General features: G+C 38.6%; 1 protein-coding gene across 8 annotated transcripts in view; it reads left to right on the plus strand.

The window, feature by feature from the left end:
- Window positions 1-1976: 1976 nt before the first annotated feature.
- The window catches only part of LOC138025957 (MAP/microtubule affinity-regulating kinase 3-like), a 35941-nt gene continuing 19780 nt past the window's right edge, over window positions 1977-18137 (plus strand). For 3 of the 8 annotated variants that reach the window (XM_068873103.1, XM_068873102.1, XM_068873105.1), the window contains exons 1-8: window positions 1979-2133; window positions 2257-2301; window positions 12557-12727; window positions 12907-12960; window positions 16152-16200; window positions 17373-17438; window positions 17835-17905; window positions 18025-18081. In XM_068873103.1, the coding sequence (XP_068729204.1) occupies window positions 2086-2133; window positions 2257-2301; window positions 12557-12727; window positions 12907-12960; window positions 16152-16200; window positions 17373-17438; window positions 17835-17905; window positions 18025-18081 (561 nt within the window). In that variant the 5' untranslated portion in view covers window positions 1979-2085. Of the gene's footprint in view, window positions 2134-2256; window positions 2302-11961; window positions 12170-12556; window positions 12728-12906; window positions 12961-16151; window positions 16201-17372; window positions 17439-17834; window positions 17906-18024; window positions 18082-18137 lie in introns of those variants that run through there. The other 5 variants (XM_068873101.1, XM_068873104.1, XM_068873100.1 and 2 more) reach the window with 4 other exon arrangements.

Genomic DNA, 18137 nt, shown 5'->3' on the forward strand with positions numbered 1-18137 from the left:
TTGATCCATGAAAAAACTTGCCTTTTGAAAATTTTCTGTTGTAAAACCACTCCCACTTGATATCTCTCGAGGTGCGTTTTTGTCACGTAACTAAATACAGCCTAGTTGAATGGAGCTCCTACAATTGGAAACCGTGATTTTGCGGCGTCGAATAATCATCAAGTTCAGATAATCAGCCCCAACAAAGCATTAAATTTAGTACGACACAGTTTCTGTCAACTTAGAAGTCCTAAGCCCTAAGATACATACTGCAAAAGTATTACATCATAAAATTATTTTAGCTCTGCTGTTTTAAGGTTATTTGTCCCTCAGAATTGGGCAGGGGGCTTTTCCTTTGTTCTCTTTCTCGCTTGTTTTTCCTGTAATCTTGTTTGTGTGCCCGAGGACTGCCGGAAAAGACAAAAGAAATGGCTAGGGGCAGAGTTTCCTTTTCGGGGAAACAACTCAAATACCAGAAAGAAAGCTGTGCTAGCAGAGCATATCACTTGCCAAGATTATAGCTCAAATATTAATAATATTAGTATGAACATTAGTTGAAAACATACAGGGGGAGATAATGACAAAAAGGCGACCCAAATTGTACTCTAGCTTGGCTTCACATAGGATCATAATGTTTGCACGCGCAAAAAGAAACAAATAGAGTTTGACACCATGTGTTTGCAATGCATAACACCTTGTAATAAAATAGACGCTTTTTTTATTCCTTTGCTTGGTGTTTCAATTAAACCAGGTTCCTCTCTATTCAGCTCAAGTTCAAAAGAATATTGTAACAAGAGCTAATTTGAATAAGAGCAAAACCCATAATGGTGCCATTTTGGAAAAAAATGTGCATTTTCCTTCTATTTCACATGATATTGTATGTGGTCGACAGGCAGGAGTTTCCAACAAGCTCCACTGAGCCTTGAAAAGATTGCAATCGTTATATTCTATTTAAAACAAAGGTATATGCTGCCAACGACATTAGATGACGGAACAGGTTTAAGTGATAATTATAAAGATTATTATGGCAGTAGCTAATTATACCTCGTTCCTCATCCCTCGGTGGAAATTAAAATGATTTTTTTCAATTCATCTGCATCTTAAACTCTATCTGGAAATAAGGTATCTTTTTTCATAATAAGCTATCAATTTATTGTCAAGTTGTAGCTCAAAATACAAATTTTTTTAATAATGGAGAACCGCAGAGGAAGAAGAAAACACAAAGAGACTCCAAAAGTGGGAATAAAGTGATAAATCAATTTACCAATATTTTAATAGCACACCTGTCGTTCGAAAGCTTCCGGACCCATTTCGGTGCTAAACATTCCTCTATATCTTCCTGTGTACTGAAGACCACACCTTTGCATCAACTTTCTGTTTCTCATCTTAAAAACATGCTTAAAAAAAACTGGAAGGATAAAAGTCTTACAACTTTTGGCAGTTCCGACCCGAGGTTGCATTTAACATACTTCAAGGTTGGTTTAACTGTTGACAAAAAAGAAGTACATTCTGTCTGTTTTAATATTTTGTTGTGTTGCAAAAAAATTCTTACACATGTGTTATCAAGGCTATATTTAGCCCAAGATCGTGTTGAAACCAAAAGCACATCAACTGTGACGCTATTAAATGTGAAACTTATTGAGTACTTTGCTTTTAATCCACTCATGATAATATTATAATTTTTGTCATTCAATATTCCGGAACAATAAACTGTTCCCTGCCTGCCTGTCACTTCAAGCTCTTTATTATTAAAGTGGTTAAAAATGTCGCCGCTATTTATCTGTCACGGAACTTGTGCGTCGCAAATATTTGAGCTCAAATTTCGGACTCAAGAACGACACAAAAGGAAAGGATTATCATGTCTTACACAGATTATAGAACTAAACCGAACAACTGTGACGCTGGAACACGTATTCTTATCTCCCTGGTTGCTTATGGTAACCGACACCGTGTCAATTTACTAAGATATTCTTAACAGCAGGTTAAAAAACGCTTATGGTTGCGTCACGCAAATTTCATTACGCACTGTAATTTTGCCTCCATTGTCAGAGATATTTTCCCTCAGCCGATCGATGAAAGTAAGTGTGATAATCGACCTTCTACAGCATGATTACAACGTTGTACACAACTTACGCCGAAGAACCGCGCGTGAGGGTAAGAATCATTGATGACATCATAAGAGAATTCGCGTATTTTGCCCTTCACCAAGCGTGAAAAATCGTCGCTCTTGTGTAACTTATGTTGTCGCATGTATTAATTCATGCGGCTTTTTTAAAGGAGGCCACAACGAAGTCGAGCGAGAGTGAAAGTCGAAGGAAAATGGTGAGTTGACGCTTTCTTTAAATTTCCCCTCTTAACAATAGTTTTGTTCATGACCACTTTTAATACTCATTAAAAGAAAGCTTCATCTCGAAGCTTTCGCGTCTGTCCTTTGAGAAGTACTTTTAATATACACGGACGATGCGGGAGTTTTGTCCGGCATTTGAAGCCTTGCTTAAACTCAGTTAATGTTGTGTCTCTTGTTAAATTTAACTGCGGTCTTTGAATTTTTGGATGGTTTATAATGGGTTTTTGTTTGTTCTTGCGTTGGCGCGCTCGTGCGCAATTCTCAAATCACTGTTCAAACGAAACATGTCTTTTTCAAAAGGTAGAGGGCAATACTATCTTTGTATCAATTGAAACATGCATTGCGACGTTGTGTATCGAACAAAATAGTCAGATGTGATCAGGTTTGGCCCCAGGTTTGGCGAAAACGGGAAGATAGTATTCATTGTAATCGAATACAGAAAATCAAGGAATGTTGATTCCACATGCCTCTGCCATGTAGTGGGGATTATGACACTCACCGGCGCGCGTCATGTCACCTGATTTCCGATTGCGGAGCCCTGTGACCTTCAATATTCTCTCTCTCGGGAACCAAGCAGCACGTCTGCATGATATTGAACTTGGTTTGACTGTGGTTGGACAGGGCCAGGAGTTCACGCTTTTAATTGGCGGCCCGACGCTGAAAAAAGAGTGAAACGCTTGAAGTTCAAAGCCAGGGCAAGCGACGTTTACAATACAAGAAGTCAATAATCCTCTTATCTCCAGATTAAGAGGGGAAAGTTCTATAACCATTGTCCATGAGAGCAATTCAAGAGGAATGTACTCTTTTGGTCAACCATGAAGGCAGTTGAAGTAATAATTGCAATTTCTGCGGTTGTCTTGTCCCCGCTGCTTGATATGAGCCGTTTGTAAACGCCCTCAGGTGCTATGTTAATTGAAATAGCACCGTATAGCCAATAACCGCTTCCGTGAGGAGGGAATATAAAGAGGAAGGCGCCCTCAAGCCTCTCTTCATCACTTGGAGTACCTTGGTAGACCTTAGTTTTGACAATGGCGCAAGTCAACTGAGCGAGTGAAAATGCGAAAGAAAGTGGATTCTTTTTTGCGTCTTATCTTCTTTTACTAATGCATCGGACCACTGTAAAGCCAGATTGGTTTGGGTTTATTAATTCAAGAAAAGACTTATCCAGTTTGCTAACAACAAGTCACATGCATGGCGGAGGGTTCTATGCTAGAGGGGGGCACGAACACCCAGGCGGAACAAATGTTATTCTCAATAGAACCGCCCTAACAAACCACACCGGTTGTAAATCAGCGATGCGATCAATTTTCCGCATGCGAGAGTATACAGTTGACATGCCTTTCCTAATGGCTCAAAATCTAACTGGTATAATCTGAAGAAAAGCGAGGAAATTTGCAAGGATGTTAATGCAAGATGAGAATTTATGAAACAAGTTTGTCCAATTCGGAGAATACCAAACAATTTCAGTCGTGCCGATGAGACCACTCCCTTCGGAGCAAAGTCATTGCCGAATAGTGAGGCCTCCAAAAGGGTTCTCTGTTTCAGTACGCCTCATTCCGCCTTGTACGTTGTGATACATATGTGGAGATATTATCGATTAGTGAGTCACAGTTTCTCCGCATAGGAAACGGTTTTTTTATTTGCTAATCGAGAAATATGCGGCGCATAAACCGAGGTTTTCAGCTTCAGTGTCAGAGTTCTTCAGTCGAGGAATGTGATTGGATGTTTATGAATCGATAACTTTGGGTCGTGAGTGCTTTAACCACGTGGGAGAAACATGAGGTCCGTCTGAAACTGAATCCTCAAAATCGGCAAGAAAAAGAATAAACCTTTTCTGATTTCGTTGAATGGCATGATAATATCAGACAAAAGGCATTTGATGCCGGATAGTAAAAAAAATGTAAAATGTTGCTTCTCTTAAATTCAAATGATCTTTTCTATAACAGCATGAACAGTAAGACATGATTCAGGGAACAAAAGCCCACGAACAGTGTGAATTTAGGGCCCGCTGTCTAACTCCTCACGGCTGCGTGGGATATAGTGAATTTCCATTGTCATAGTCAATTGTTCCTAAGGCTATAATCGGAGTAATTATTTGGCCAAGCGCCTTTGACGCAGACAATAAGTCAACCATTGAATGTGCAGCCGACATTGAGCGCGGGAAATCTCTTGCATATAATTTGTTTGGAATGTGGGGCGACTGAAGCGTAACACTTTCCACACTCGACTGAAACCGCCTTGGCAAACTTGCTTAAAAATATATGTGACCCATTCACTTAAGTAATCTATCCTTAAATTTGCAGAAAATGCCTTGTTTTTTTCGATTTTGTTCAGTTACATTATTTGAAACGTTGAAGGGAAGAATCCAAAGGAAGTGCCGTCAACTTGTAGATGTATGTACCTTTGATGTGGTTGCTGAGCAAAAGCTTAATATTTTGCTGAGAGTTCGTTCTGTTCTTCTATCGATGTAGGTGAATTACTGTTAGCTACAATTTCTCCAGGATCGGGGTACGACCCTATATATCTTTGAATAAAACGTAGCTTTTAGTTTCAGATGGCTACAAACGTCCCATTTCGCCAAAAAAGTCCAATGTCATTAGAGTTCCTAGACTTCCTAATGTGATATTTTGACACTTATTTTCATGAATGACATTTTATTCATTGTTGTCTGATCTCTATGTTAATTAGACGCTGTAGACTCGATTTAGAAGCAGCATTCCTTTTTAATGAGGCAAGAAAGGCAACAAAGTACTTTGTCACTTGGCCGCCATGTTGAAAGAGGAGTGAGATTTCTTCCCGCGCTACGCTGCGTTTGAAACTTCACGTTATCCGATTTGCACAAGGAGAAATACTTTCTTGTCATTCCATCCCTTTTTCAAGTAGGAGCTGGCCGTTTTGATGACCACCCTGTTTAACGATGGTTTTCCCACAAATAAAACTTCTCTTTGATTAATTCCAAGTCGTAAAACTTTTAAGTAAGAGTTCTGACATGAAATCTTTTAAACACGTGAAATGTCCAAGTCTCGGTCCCACTCCTACTCGCTTACAATGAAGGGCGGTTCACTCGCAAATTGATTGCAAAACCACCTCCTAAAGTAGTCCGACTTTTCAAAGAATTGCAGGTATTCCCAAAAGAGCCCCCTCTAAAATTCTTGAGTCAATCACTCTCGTATTGTCCTTTCTGCTACGACATCTACAGATGCAGCAAGTTTAATATCCGTTTAAGTATTTGCTTTGGGCACTTTGTTTTTAAACTTCATAATCATGACCTCTCTTCTGTGTTTAAATTTGAGCAATTTATTGTAAATATCATAAGTTTCTATCAGCTGCTGGTCTTTTAATCGTAGACGTTTGCCGCCAGGGCCGTGTCAGTCTTTCCACGTTTGTTTGCCTCAGGTTTTGCATGAAAAGGGACAAAATAAACATTTATTAATTAAAAAAGAGAAAATTTACTTGTTACATGCGACGACACATTGTGACTGTATCATAAACAGTATTCTGCTCAAACAGGGTGAAGTTTTAATATTTTGGAATCTCGTCAAGAAAGATGTACCTCGATAAGTTTACAAAGTGTAAACACGAATGATGAAATTTTCAACCTCTTTTCCAAGCTCCTGCCCTGGACTACTGAAACGATCTTGGGGTTTCAGTTTTTTTATGAATTATTATTTGTTTAATTGTGTGGTTTTAGACAGTCTTTATTTGCTTGAAATTATTGACGGTTTTTTATGAAGTTGCGAAAAAAAATTTGACAAGCAAACATAGTTAACGTTAGTCATTATTCCTTTCTCTCGTTTTACCTGTAATTTTCTGAAAAGTTTAAAGTGAGAGTTTTATTACGATTTGAGCCGATAACAAACTTTCCTATCCTCACAGCAAGGCTGGGTGCCAGTTTCCCACGCTCACTTCTAGCTGCATGATTGACGCAGTCTGTTGACTTGTTTATGGAAGATGTAATGTTCTCAGGTCCGTTTTTTGGACAAGAAAAATACGAGATTATACTGGAAAAACGACGTTTGGGAATGTTACACCACCTTTTTCATGTCCTAATAACAAAGAGGGCAAAATTACTGAATGCTGATTGGTCAATGAAGAGGGTATTTTTTTCTTAATTTTGCTTGAGAAGAGGGCAAAATTACTCGCTCACGATTGGTCGAGCGCCAAAAATTCTCGCTCCTGATTGGCTGAACGTAGGTCTTCCACATTCAGTTGGTTTCTTCTGTTTGAGCAAAACAACTTCGTCTTCATCGAAGTTTGTCTTTTAATTCGCGCTGCATTCGCCGAAAAGGCATAAAGATTAAGAATTGGCTTTAAAAGATGATCTGAAATTTGAATTTTCGAGTGACAAGAAGAAGGGCAAAAGGTTTTTTTCGAGAAAAACTTAAAACTTGGATCGGCTTACATGGCGCCCGGCGTAGCGGGATTGTGTGGTTGAAAAACAAAATGATTCCTTTCGTCAAGGGCTTTCAGTTTACCACGACATCTTGCACCTCAACAAAAGAGGTCACAGAACAATTTGCCATTGACAGGAGGAACGAGTACCTCAAATTTGGTGGATTTCTTTGGACAAACTGTTTGCTATGTTTACGGATGCGTATTTGCAACACGTAAAAACCTCTACAGCACAGGTGAATAAAATAAATTGAAGCTTAACATTTGGTTTAATCGTTGTTACAGTTGTTCACGAATGAAACTCGTATTTTCCTCTCGAGTGGATGTAAATAACAATCATCTATACTCGTTTTGGACGCAAAGAACAAGTTGACTTGCTTGTCTGTTTGTCAGTTGTTTTGCTTCCGAGCGAACGAGTGTTTCCGCATAGCTGTCTGTTTTTCGAGGTGCCTCAACAGTGTTAAGAAAAGTTTGCCCTCTTTGTTATTAACAAGTAATCGCATGGGCCCTCGTAAAATTAAGGATTAATATCACTTGTGTTTTCAGAAATTGCTGAAATTGCCCTCGTCGCTTCGCGACTCGGGCAATTTCAGCAATTTCTGAAAACACGCGTGATATTAATCCTTAATTTTACTCGGCCCCATGCGATTACCTATACGAAGTTTTACTCGATTTCAAAGGTCTTTTGTGATCCTCGGCGCAGCAAGCAAGCTTATGTCAGTGAAGAATATTGCCTCGATGTTGACGAGAAGGCGTTAACTCAGAGTCGATGGGTAATTTAAGAAATTTACGTAAATTTGGGAGACCGTAGAAGCCTGAGTGCTTTAAAGAACCAATAACTAAACAAAGAATTTCCATAAAAGCCTTAATCATAGTTAGTAACTATGCCTTAATGGACAATACTAATGGGTTTATTTAGGGCAATATTTGAAGACTTTAAGAAAAGATCACACTGAACCTATAAAACTTCGAAAACCCGTACTTATGCGCCAAATATGAGGTATTTGAATCCCTTTTTACGGCGGTTTTCTTCTCATATGACTGTGTTCCGCAGGTAGATATTTCCACGAACGTCGTCAAACCACGAGAATTCAAACAAACGTGCAAACCTGTATTCGTTTTATGTACCTATTTCGCTTATCATTGATCAATTATCTTGAAACCTCAAGACCACTTCCAAGGTGTGATATCCTTTTAAGTCTTTTAGGAAACACATATCCCATACCCATCCATTGAGGAAGTTTTGATATTCCAGCAGTTGAGAGTACGTACCTTTTTATTATTAACGATCAATTTGGGTTTCTAGCCAAAATATGTCGAAGCACGCCTTATCAAAAATAAGCTCACAGGCAACCAACAATCAGTTGAAATGTCAAGGTCAACTTTTGATCAGAAGTTTACCAAGGTAGCGAATATTCACCTCATTTTTGAAAGAATGTCTGACCAAACGGAACTGATGTTCCAAGCCTTTTCTAATTACATCAACCAACATTTTCATATCGCCCGAGACAAATTGTCCTGTTTTCAGTCAGCGAAAACGTGACGAGCAGATGACAATTGACAAAGTGTTAACACGTGATGTACTATTATTTGTTACAAAATCAGTTTTATCGTGTTATGTAACGGATAATTTGTTATTGTAAGATTTTCCTTTTCGTGGTTGCATTCTTTCGTAGGGTAATTGCCACGCCATTTATTTAAAGACGTAAATTTCACGAAGAACAAAAAGGGTCTTTTCACGAGTTTCACTATTGCGTTCGACATTAATCTCGTACTCTGTGACAGAGTGAGATCTCTGTACGAGATTAGTTCGACATTGGAAGTACTCACTTTCTAATCTTGGGTATCCTGTGGATAGGTGGGGCTTTAGCAAGTTTTCGTTTGTCGTTCGTCTGCTTTTTCAGCGCCATCTTGAATTACGCCATACCTGCATGCGGATCTCGGTTTTGATACCTGTCATCCTCAATGCCAATGTTATTTGATTCCCTGATATTTCCTTCAATCCTTTTAGGTTTAGTGTTTTACTAATATCTACGTGTCCTCTCAGGGAGCTATTTATGTTGTATCGTTTCCTCAGAGGCGATGCGTAGTTATTTTGACCACAACTTAACTCCTTAAACCGAACTGATCGCACTTAGTTATGATTCAGAGTCTAGCCAAGGGCAAAGTATTTTATTTCTGTCGCAATAGCCGTAGTACTCAGCACTTATTGAAATCATCTCAAGAAGTACATGCTCGTGTCCTCGATCTTCGGTCCTATAGGATTGTTTCTTTCCCTACCCTTAAGTGTACCTCTTAAAATCTTTGGTTGGGAATGTTTTGAGAAAGTGCCGCTTTAAGTAGAAGGACAATTGCATTTATTTACAAGCGAAATAATGAATGTATATACTGGCACACCTCTGAGTACCCGTCTCAAGTTTTATGACGGGGAAAAATCAGATCCGCCAATATCAGATTAGACACTTTGTGACGAATGCACAACCAGTTGTAAAAGGATGATCTGATTGGATCTAATAGCAGCGTTGCTGTGCGTGTCAAGGTTATTTCAGCCTAGACAGGTCCTTGAAAACTTCTCGGTTTAGTCAATTTCATGATTCAGCTAGACAGACAGTGCGCTTCTAGTCCGTGTTCGATGCATCGATAGTTTAACTCTTCTCGTTTAAGCGAGGTACTCTCAATCTTAGTCTTAAACTTTAAAAAAAATAATACCTAATTTTGGCCTCCAAGAGCTGGTTACTTGTCAAATTCCACTGAACTTTAATCGTGAGACTTTCACGAGTTCCTTCTGAAATTGATATGAGTCGAAATTGGCGAATTCAGAAAATGCTGTCTATCAGTGAAAAAGATATAATTCATTACATCATACTCACTTGGGCTCTACGCCATCTTGGCAAGAGATATGATGATGATATTCACCAATATAAAAAATGAGATGTTTGCAGTGTTAATTTTTTTTCCTTGGTATATATAATCGTCCTTTTTTTCTTGAAGCGTGCAAAGAACTAAACTATAACAAGCCAATTGGTCTTTCAAGTGGTTGTTTCCGGTAGCAAAACAAAACAGAAGGCAATTAATTGCCAGTGCAAAATAAGTTCTTGCCCATGATAAGGCCTTGGAAATAACCTTCTTGGCGCCTCGCTTGTTTATACGTTCAATATCAAGCAGTATAATTACTTTACCTGTTTCACTTGGTTTAGTCTTAAATATATTCAAGTTCAACTTGAAGAAAACTGGGCTTTATTCTTAAACCTGCAAGTTAAATTGCCTCTAGGTACTACTCCCAGTCTAACTTTTATTTTGAAAAGAAACATAGGCACATTAAATGATCGCTTCGCCCATCCAAATATTAAACCTTTCGCATTATAAACAGTTTCAAGTTATTTTGTATAATGAGTTTATCACTGACTAAAAATAATTGCGATACTGTGGTGACTGCGATACTGCGGTGACTGCTCGCGATACTGTGGAGACTGCTCGCTGCAGGCGCGCTTCATGATGAATGAGGGGAGGAGATTGGGCCGCAAATTCTACTCGATCGTACTTGCCGTGAAGTTGGATGGCCTCCGCCCCCTCCCCTCAGATTTTTTCGGAGTGAAGGGGGCGGCTGTACACAGCCTAGAAATTAGATTGAAGAATAACAGGGATTGAAATTAGTCGATTACCTCCGCACAAGGCTGACATTAACTGTCCAGAGTCGAGCGCACAAAATATGAATTTATAAGCGTCAAGAATATCCAGCGGGAACTGAGACAAAAGTTTCTTTAATCGGGCGAGTCATTGAAGCGAAATACAGACCCAACATCTTTATAAGTTTTCCGATTCTCCACAGTTTGTTGTAGTTTTTAACACACGATTCCCAAGCTCTAGAAACACGAACAAGAAAGTGCAGTAAGCACAGTTTATCAACCTCACGCGCCGTCGGTTTCATCAATCCTTGCGCTTAAAATGATAATCTGTGCCCTGTTGGAGAACCTACACACTGCTTGCACAAACGACCGGTAGGGTGGAAGTCAAGCACCGCGTCCAGGTCGGCCTGGTTAAATTAACTTCAGGGCATGGTTGTTCGAAAGCCGATTAACGCTAATCACAGATTAAAAATTAACCAAGGAGTTTATTTCTCTACTCCCAAATGTTGTACAACGCTGATATTTGGCAAAATTTTACATTAGACGAGGTCAAGCTTGAAAACCAAAAATAACCAAAAGAAGCTTTCACCCGAAAGTTAAAAAAGCAAACCAAAGTTTACGGTAATCCTGGATTAAGTTAATCGGCTTTCGAACAACCGGGCCCTGGGCTTTTTAAGAAATAAAGATTTTGAGAAAGCAAACAATAAGAATCAGGAGCCCATCACCCGGAGCCTCCATCCAGACTATATCCTTGAGTCAAGCTATGCCCGTTTCTTTTTGTTTTTAGAATATTTTGTTAGACGAACGCGATTGCTTGTGACGTAATACAACAACTTTGTTCTGATTGGACGGCATAATGCATTCGCGGGAATTCGAGCTTCTAAAAATAAAAAGATACGGGCAAAGGTTGTCTCTAAGGGTTTCTATGGGAGATTGAGGCTCCGGGTGATGGGCTGCTGTAAGAATTCATGCTATTTGTCAGGTTCTCTGTAAACTCTCTCAAAAACTCTCAGTGGAATTTTAAAAAACGAGGACTGAAATTCCTGACACATTGAAAACCCCGAACGAAAAAAAATTGGGTTGTCTCTCAACTCAAGTGTGGTTCCGACACTTCCGTGAAGCGAAGAAAGTCTGTGGGTTTGAGACCATAAGGAATCCTACACCCCGTGGAGATGCCGCCCCAGTAGTGAGTTCCGTAGCACTTTCAAATTCTGGCTTCTTTGAAAGTTTGCATAAGGAACTTAAAATCATTTTCAAACCGCCTTGGCTGCTTTTTCAGTTTGAGTTGAATAATTCGGGCATTGTAAGTGTTCCTATAAGGTTAGGGTGTTGGGTTCTTTTCCGACCTTGCCTGTCACCAACGATGAATATTTTCAAAAAATCCACCATCTCCTCTATAATAAATTACTTGTTTTTTAAAGGAAAAGGTGTGTGAACATTCGGAAGCGGAGCTCTAAATGAGCTCCAGATTGTTCTTTACACTTTCCACCTGTATCCGTTCGCATATCGCCGTTTTCCGCCAGGCGTAACGATCATTTGACCCTAGTGCACTCAGCTTTTGCTCAGTGATGTTTGACCGAGGGGCGTGTTGGGGAGTCTGGACCGGCTTCGTGCAGTGCGCAGAGGCCGTGGTGCTTTAGATTTCCCGGCCTCCATGTTCGAACCTGACAGTAACATTTGATTTTGTGCTGTTTGGAAGAAAATTTCGACTGGAAAAACGGATTTCAAAATCAGCCTGTCAGCAAAACGGCTTCGGGCGGGTTAATAGCACCTTTTGCCCATGGAACATAGTGGCCAAGATCGACCGAGGGTCCGCTCATCGAAGGTGAATATGGAAGGTTTTGGCTTTGTTCGAGAAGACGCCGTATTTAAACAAGACGACCGATTTTCCACCTTACATTATGCCATGGTTTATGGACTTTTTGCATTGTTCAAGGTTTTAGTTTTGCTTAAAACAGTCAAAGAAAAGGCGTCTGTTGATCTGGCGAAGGTTTTTGGATAGCCATAACCGGCGGTTTCACGGAAAAGAAAATTAACTCACATCATGTCATATCAACCGTGTTGTGAGGCCAACTCCCGAAGTGGTCCGCGACTGCGCTTCATTTACTCCTTAAGACACCAATTTACCGTAAACCCTTGGCATTATCCTTGATCGGTGGATACTTTTATGTCTGAAAGTATTTTACTTATCGTAATTTTGGTTTTTCGGCAGGTCCCCGATGGCCACAGTTCTTCATCGGCGAGTTCTAGAACTCCCAGAAATCGCGCATCTACCTCGAACCAAGAGGAAGTCCATATAGGCAAATATCGCTTGATAAAAACTATTGGAAAGGGAAATTTCGCCAAAGTAAAACTAGCGAAACATGTGCCAACGGGAAAAGAGGTAAACAAACTTTGTCATTCTCTATTTACAGTGATGAATTTGTCCGTAGATTTTCGCTAATCCGTTGGTCGGTCGCGGCTTGCTTATTTGCTCGGGCTGAGGGATGAATTGTAATAATTTAACTGAGGCCAACTAAACGTGTTAACGTCGCTTGTGTTTTTTTTGTTTCGTTCACAAAGGTAGCGATCAAGATCATCGACAAGACTCAGTTAAATCCAAGCAGCTTGCAAAAGGTTAGTTAAATTTGCGCTTTATCTTTTGAGTACATACCTCAGGTGTAAACCTTGTTTTCAACTGTTCTATGCCTTCGTGCTCTGCTTGTTAGCTTGTTCCATGTAATTACATATTCGAAAGCAACGTTGATGCTTTCGAAATTTTTTAGACCACACCAAACCCCTTTATTTTCAAATACGTCGCGACACGTTGTGACTTCACAACCTTGGATTTTTAAAGTTTCCCTTTCCATGGTCTTGGTGGGGCAAGAAAATGTTTCACAACATCGCTGGCTTGGCGTGCTTTCTTGATGCCTTCAACCGGCGATCGTTGGTGACAAAAGGAAAATTCTCTCTTCCAGGTTAAGCTGGAATTATTCTATTTCCATATTGCTATCAACTACGGTAACATAACTCTGTCTTTCAACTTGACGATTAGAGATTTTTCGTTATTAATGTCTGTCCTATCGAACTAGTTAGCGGTAAATTCGAACGACATTGCCTGTAGTCATGAAAAAATGTATCGATATTTTTCTCAAGTCAACTCAAGGTGGCTTATCAGTTTACTCAAAATTCGTGGACAAGACTTCTTCATGAAAATTTTCCTCTGTGGAAATATTGGTCTATGGGAGATCGCTAATTACAGTCGCAAGATATTGTATTTTTGCGCGGTCAACCCTTCAATATTCGTTGTGATGCACAGGAGAGTTTTCGATTAGCATGGCTTACGTTGTTTTATTTATAAAGTGTTTGATAGTCGTTCTTGCACGTGCTTTGTTAAGATATTTCTTCGGGTTGTCGCAGACACCGTACAGATTTAATGGAAAACTATTGAGAGCTATTGCCCTGTTTTCAAATGAAGTTGCCGTGCGCGCAGCGATTTGCTTCCCTAAAAATCCATTCCGCTGGGTAATTTTGAATGTGTGGCAATTCTTGTACAAACTACGTGGTTGACCAGCGATTTATCAGGAATTTTATGGTTTATTACTCAGCGATAAAACAATATTTCTATTATATAAGTTCACCATTGGCCTTAATCCATCATATGCGTGACGTTCGAGAGCTGATCAATGTAATGTTGTGAGGTGTCAAGATGCTATAACTATCGGTATTCTCCTGAGGCAAGAATGAAGGAAAGCGTTCCTTTTTTCCCTATTGTGTGTACATCGAATTGGATACGCTGTAGGAAGAGTCTTTGCGAAAGTTTTCAAGATTTCCATTGAACTTTCTAATCCTTGCCAAGTCCTAATTTAATGTGATGGAAGTACATTCTTTGCAGAAACTAACAAATAAATCCCAGATTTGGGTTATATTCCATGAAACACCAAGGGCTTAACCCAATCTTGTTTGGTTCCTTTTGTGTTCAGAAAGAACTGGAAAGTGAATGTTTTTGTCTATTTGGGCATCAGTAAATATCCCCATCAACTGAGATTTCATTTAATCTTTGATTTCGTGCAAGCTTATTGCATGCAAGTTTCTGTCTGGCTCTGGTTATTCATTGTAGGTTGTAGTTGTAAAAAATACCAAATTTTGCACTGTCTGTGAATACCAGCTCACTTTGTAGTTCACATATCATTGCCTTCAAACCTATTTAATTGTTCAGAGGAAGATTTTTCAAAATCTGAAAATAATGACAGATTGGTACATGATTCAAATTCAATGAATTTATGAATAGCAGAATAATGTTTTTCTGGAGTGCTGGAATCTTGTAAGTCCTTGGTGTAAGTAATGCAAGTTTGTCTGATCATGAACTTGGGGTTAATGATATTAAAACTCAATCCAATTTGTGACGTACACAGGGTCATATTGTTATACAGGCTGTCATTATGATTAATTTGAGGAACATAGTCATTCAAAAAAGTATTATTTTCACAGTGGTTGTGTTATATCTTCACGTAGCTGGCTATCCTCACTGGAATAGTCTGCTAATGTAGCTTTGTGCCAGCTGTGTGTCAGTAAATACAAGAAGACAAATTTTAGATTTTGAAATATTTTAAAATATGATTAGTTTTCAAGATATTCAAGCCTTTTTTATTTGTTTTTCATGAATTATGCTGAGTAAATTTTGTCTTGCAGATTTTGTTTAACTTCCTGTTTAGCATAGGGGACTGATTATCATACATAACTGTATGTTGCTTTTTGAAGTCAAATTGGACTTTGAAGTGTCCGTTAGCCAATGTGACACAGATAGCATGCTTTGATGGTTTCTTGCAAGCTTCCAAGGGCACTGCTGTATATTCAACTTAAAGCAACTATTGTTTCGGTATGCATACATTACATTTCAAATTCAAATTACACACTTGAATTTTCACAAACAAAAAGACATCACTTGATCTTGTGAAATTACTAAAATCCATATTCTGGCGCAGAAAAATTTTTGGCCATTAAATGTATCACCAACTGTTGTTAATGTTAAAACAATCTTAGAGATGTAAGGAAACCATTATTTAGTTCATTCATTTGGTAGAAAAAGATGTTTTTGTTAATAAGCCATTCTGGCATACATTTGAGCTGATCAATTGGTTTATAAAGCAGCGGTGGTAAAGAATCTTCTTCTATGCAGCCTCAGTCAAGCATTGAGTTCAATATTCAGTATATTATTTCCAAGTGCTGTGAGTCCTTGACATAAAAATCTTGGCCAGTTTCTTATCTTTGGATATTCCTTGTGCATAAAACAAGAACTGTGTTTTCCTCACCATGGTTTGCTCACAGAGTAACCACATGTATGAGCTAAACAGAAATCAAAGCACTTGTGCAGTGAATTAGGTTATGGCCTTGTAGAATGTCAAGTTGGGTCATTTTTAAGTGTTATATCTTGATCTATTAGTTTTTTTTTTTTTTCAAACAAAGTTAGGTTTTTTGGTCAATCATTGCATTTTTTTACAGAACCAGTGGGAGTAGTGCATATATGTCCCATGAAAGCCGCTGGTTGAGTGACGTTCAGCTCAACTGGGTTTCTCAGATATTAATGATCAAGTTGTCAGAAATTTAGTTACCTACCTGGAGGTTTCATGATTATTTAAGTTTGAATGGTACAGTATCTTGTTCCTCAGAAATTATTATTGGTCGGGAATAGGTCAACGCGCTTCTTAATTAAATAATTATTGGGTTAGAAGACAGGTAATATTTTTAAATTTTGGGTGTGGCTGGAAGCTTCATATTTGCTTCCAGTGGAATTTAGGTACAATGTGTCATTCTTTTTGTCATTTCAGCTGTTCCGTGAAGTCAGGATCATGAAGTTTCTTGATCATCCCAACATTGGTAAATAAACATAATTGCATTTGCTCACTGCTAGAGTGGTTTTCAAAAGCTGGTACCCAGTTCAGTTACAAGGCCAACCTTGTCAGTAAATTTTGTTGTAAATGGTGTTGAGTTGGGAATATAAATTGAGTCACTGCTTTTGCCAGAGGCAACAAGTTAGAACTCTATTCCTACATGTAGGTTTTCATGGTGACCTTGTGGCCTTTCATGTCTTAAGCTTATGCTCTGTCCTCTTCAAAGAACATAGAAGCGTTGGTAAAGATGAAGGAAGAAATGGCACATTTCTCTTGATTTCAAGAGCTGTTTTCATAACCATAATTTTGTGATTAAATTGTTTGAATGTTTGAGATAATTTGCCAAATCACCACCAAATAATGATAATGATGATGATGATAATAATAATAATAATAATAATAATAATGATAATAATAATAATAATAATAATAGCTTTGATTAAGTTTCAAGTTTATTTGAAGCCGAGCACATGGTGACCCACTTATCTTGTATACTGTAAATTGCATTTCTAATTAAGGGGGAGTAAATCGAATCAATTATCAATAATTGTTAATGGGAAATGTAAGTGGGAGTTTCTAAAGATTAATGTCACAGAGTAGAGTAGAGAACCAACAAATTTATGTTATACATGTATATGATACAAACCCAGGACAAATTAAGTTGTTTGGTGATGGTTCACTGTACAGGGCTTGAAATTAAAAAGCAAATCCAATCGCAATTTTGTGACAATTTAAGATATGAAAATTTAGTTGCAATTTTGTAAATTTTAGTCCCAAGGTCGTCGCGCTGTGTTGTTTTGCTAGTGGTTTAACCAAAAAATTTGAGAGCACTCACTATACTTGTATGTAAAGAAACCGCTGAAATTGGTGAACAATCGAGGGAATGGTGGCAGCACAGCTAAACATGCCACAGTTGTGCCCCATATCTTCAGATTGAAACAAGATTCACTGCAAGATACAAAACAAATTGTCATTTCTCTATTTACGTATTGTAGCAAAAGTAGCGGCAAAGTGGCGACTGCTAGCCCTTTATTTCAAAAGGATGAAGGTGAAAACTAGTTGCAAATGGACTGTATTGGTCGCAATTTCTAGCCCTGCCGTAGCTTGTAACTTTTCATTTGTAAATAGATCTTTTGCTTTATCTTTGTCTTTCTGCAGTGAAGTTGTATGAGGTCATTGAAACTGACAAGACCCTGTATCTAGTGATGGAGTATGCTAGTGGAGGTACAGTGTACATGTATCTGTTGAATTTGTTTTGTGTGATTAACTGTCATTCTTCTGAAAGGCGTCAATCTGTTCTGACTAAAGCTAGGTGATTTATCACAAACTTCTATCCTGTTTCCAAAGGAGTTTGGCATTTCCCTGTCCCTCACAAGCTGGTTTGTGGGTCAAAATGGTCCTCACTTTTGCTAACTCTAATGACAAATCAACGTGAAGTTTTTAGAAGAACCACAAAACATGTTTTATATTGGTGATGAGACATTTAAGAGCTCGAAGACCCCTGTTTAATTAAAGCTTTCTTTGAGGTTTGTAACACACTGGTCAGTGAAGAGATGATTTCATTGATGATCATTTGTGGATGGAAAATTAGTTGATGTTAGTCCTGCTATGCTTTTATAGGTGAAGTGTTCGACTACCTGGTAGCTCATGGAAGAATGAAAGAAAAGGAGGCAAGATCAAAATTTAGACAGGTCAGCTATTAACCCAGCTTTTGCCACATTCCAGTGGCATTCTATTGTTGATTGGCATGTGTCACTTCCTTGTAAGAGCTCTGCATTGTTTTTTGATGACATTTAACTTTTTTTTTTAGATTGTATCTGCTGTGCAGTACTGCCATCAAAAACATGTCATTCACAGAGATCTTAAGGTTAGTGATGGATATAAAGATGTTTAGGGTTAACTGTTTTCAGATATTGTGACAAA

This window comes from Montipora capricornis, chromosome 12 (genome assembly GCF_036669925.1).
Source record: "Montipora capricornis isolate CH-2021 chromosome 12, ASM3666992v2, whole genome shotgun sequence".
Lineage (NCBI taxonomy): Eukaryota > Metazoa > Cnidaria > Anthozoa > Scleractinia > Acroporidae > Montipora > Montipora capricornis.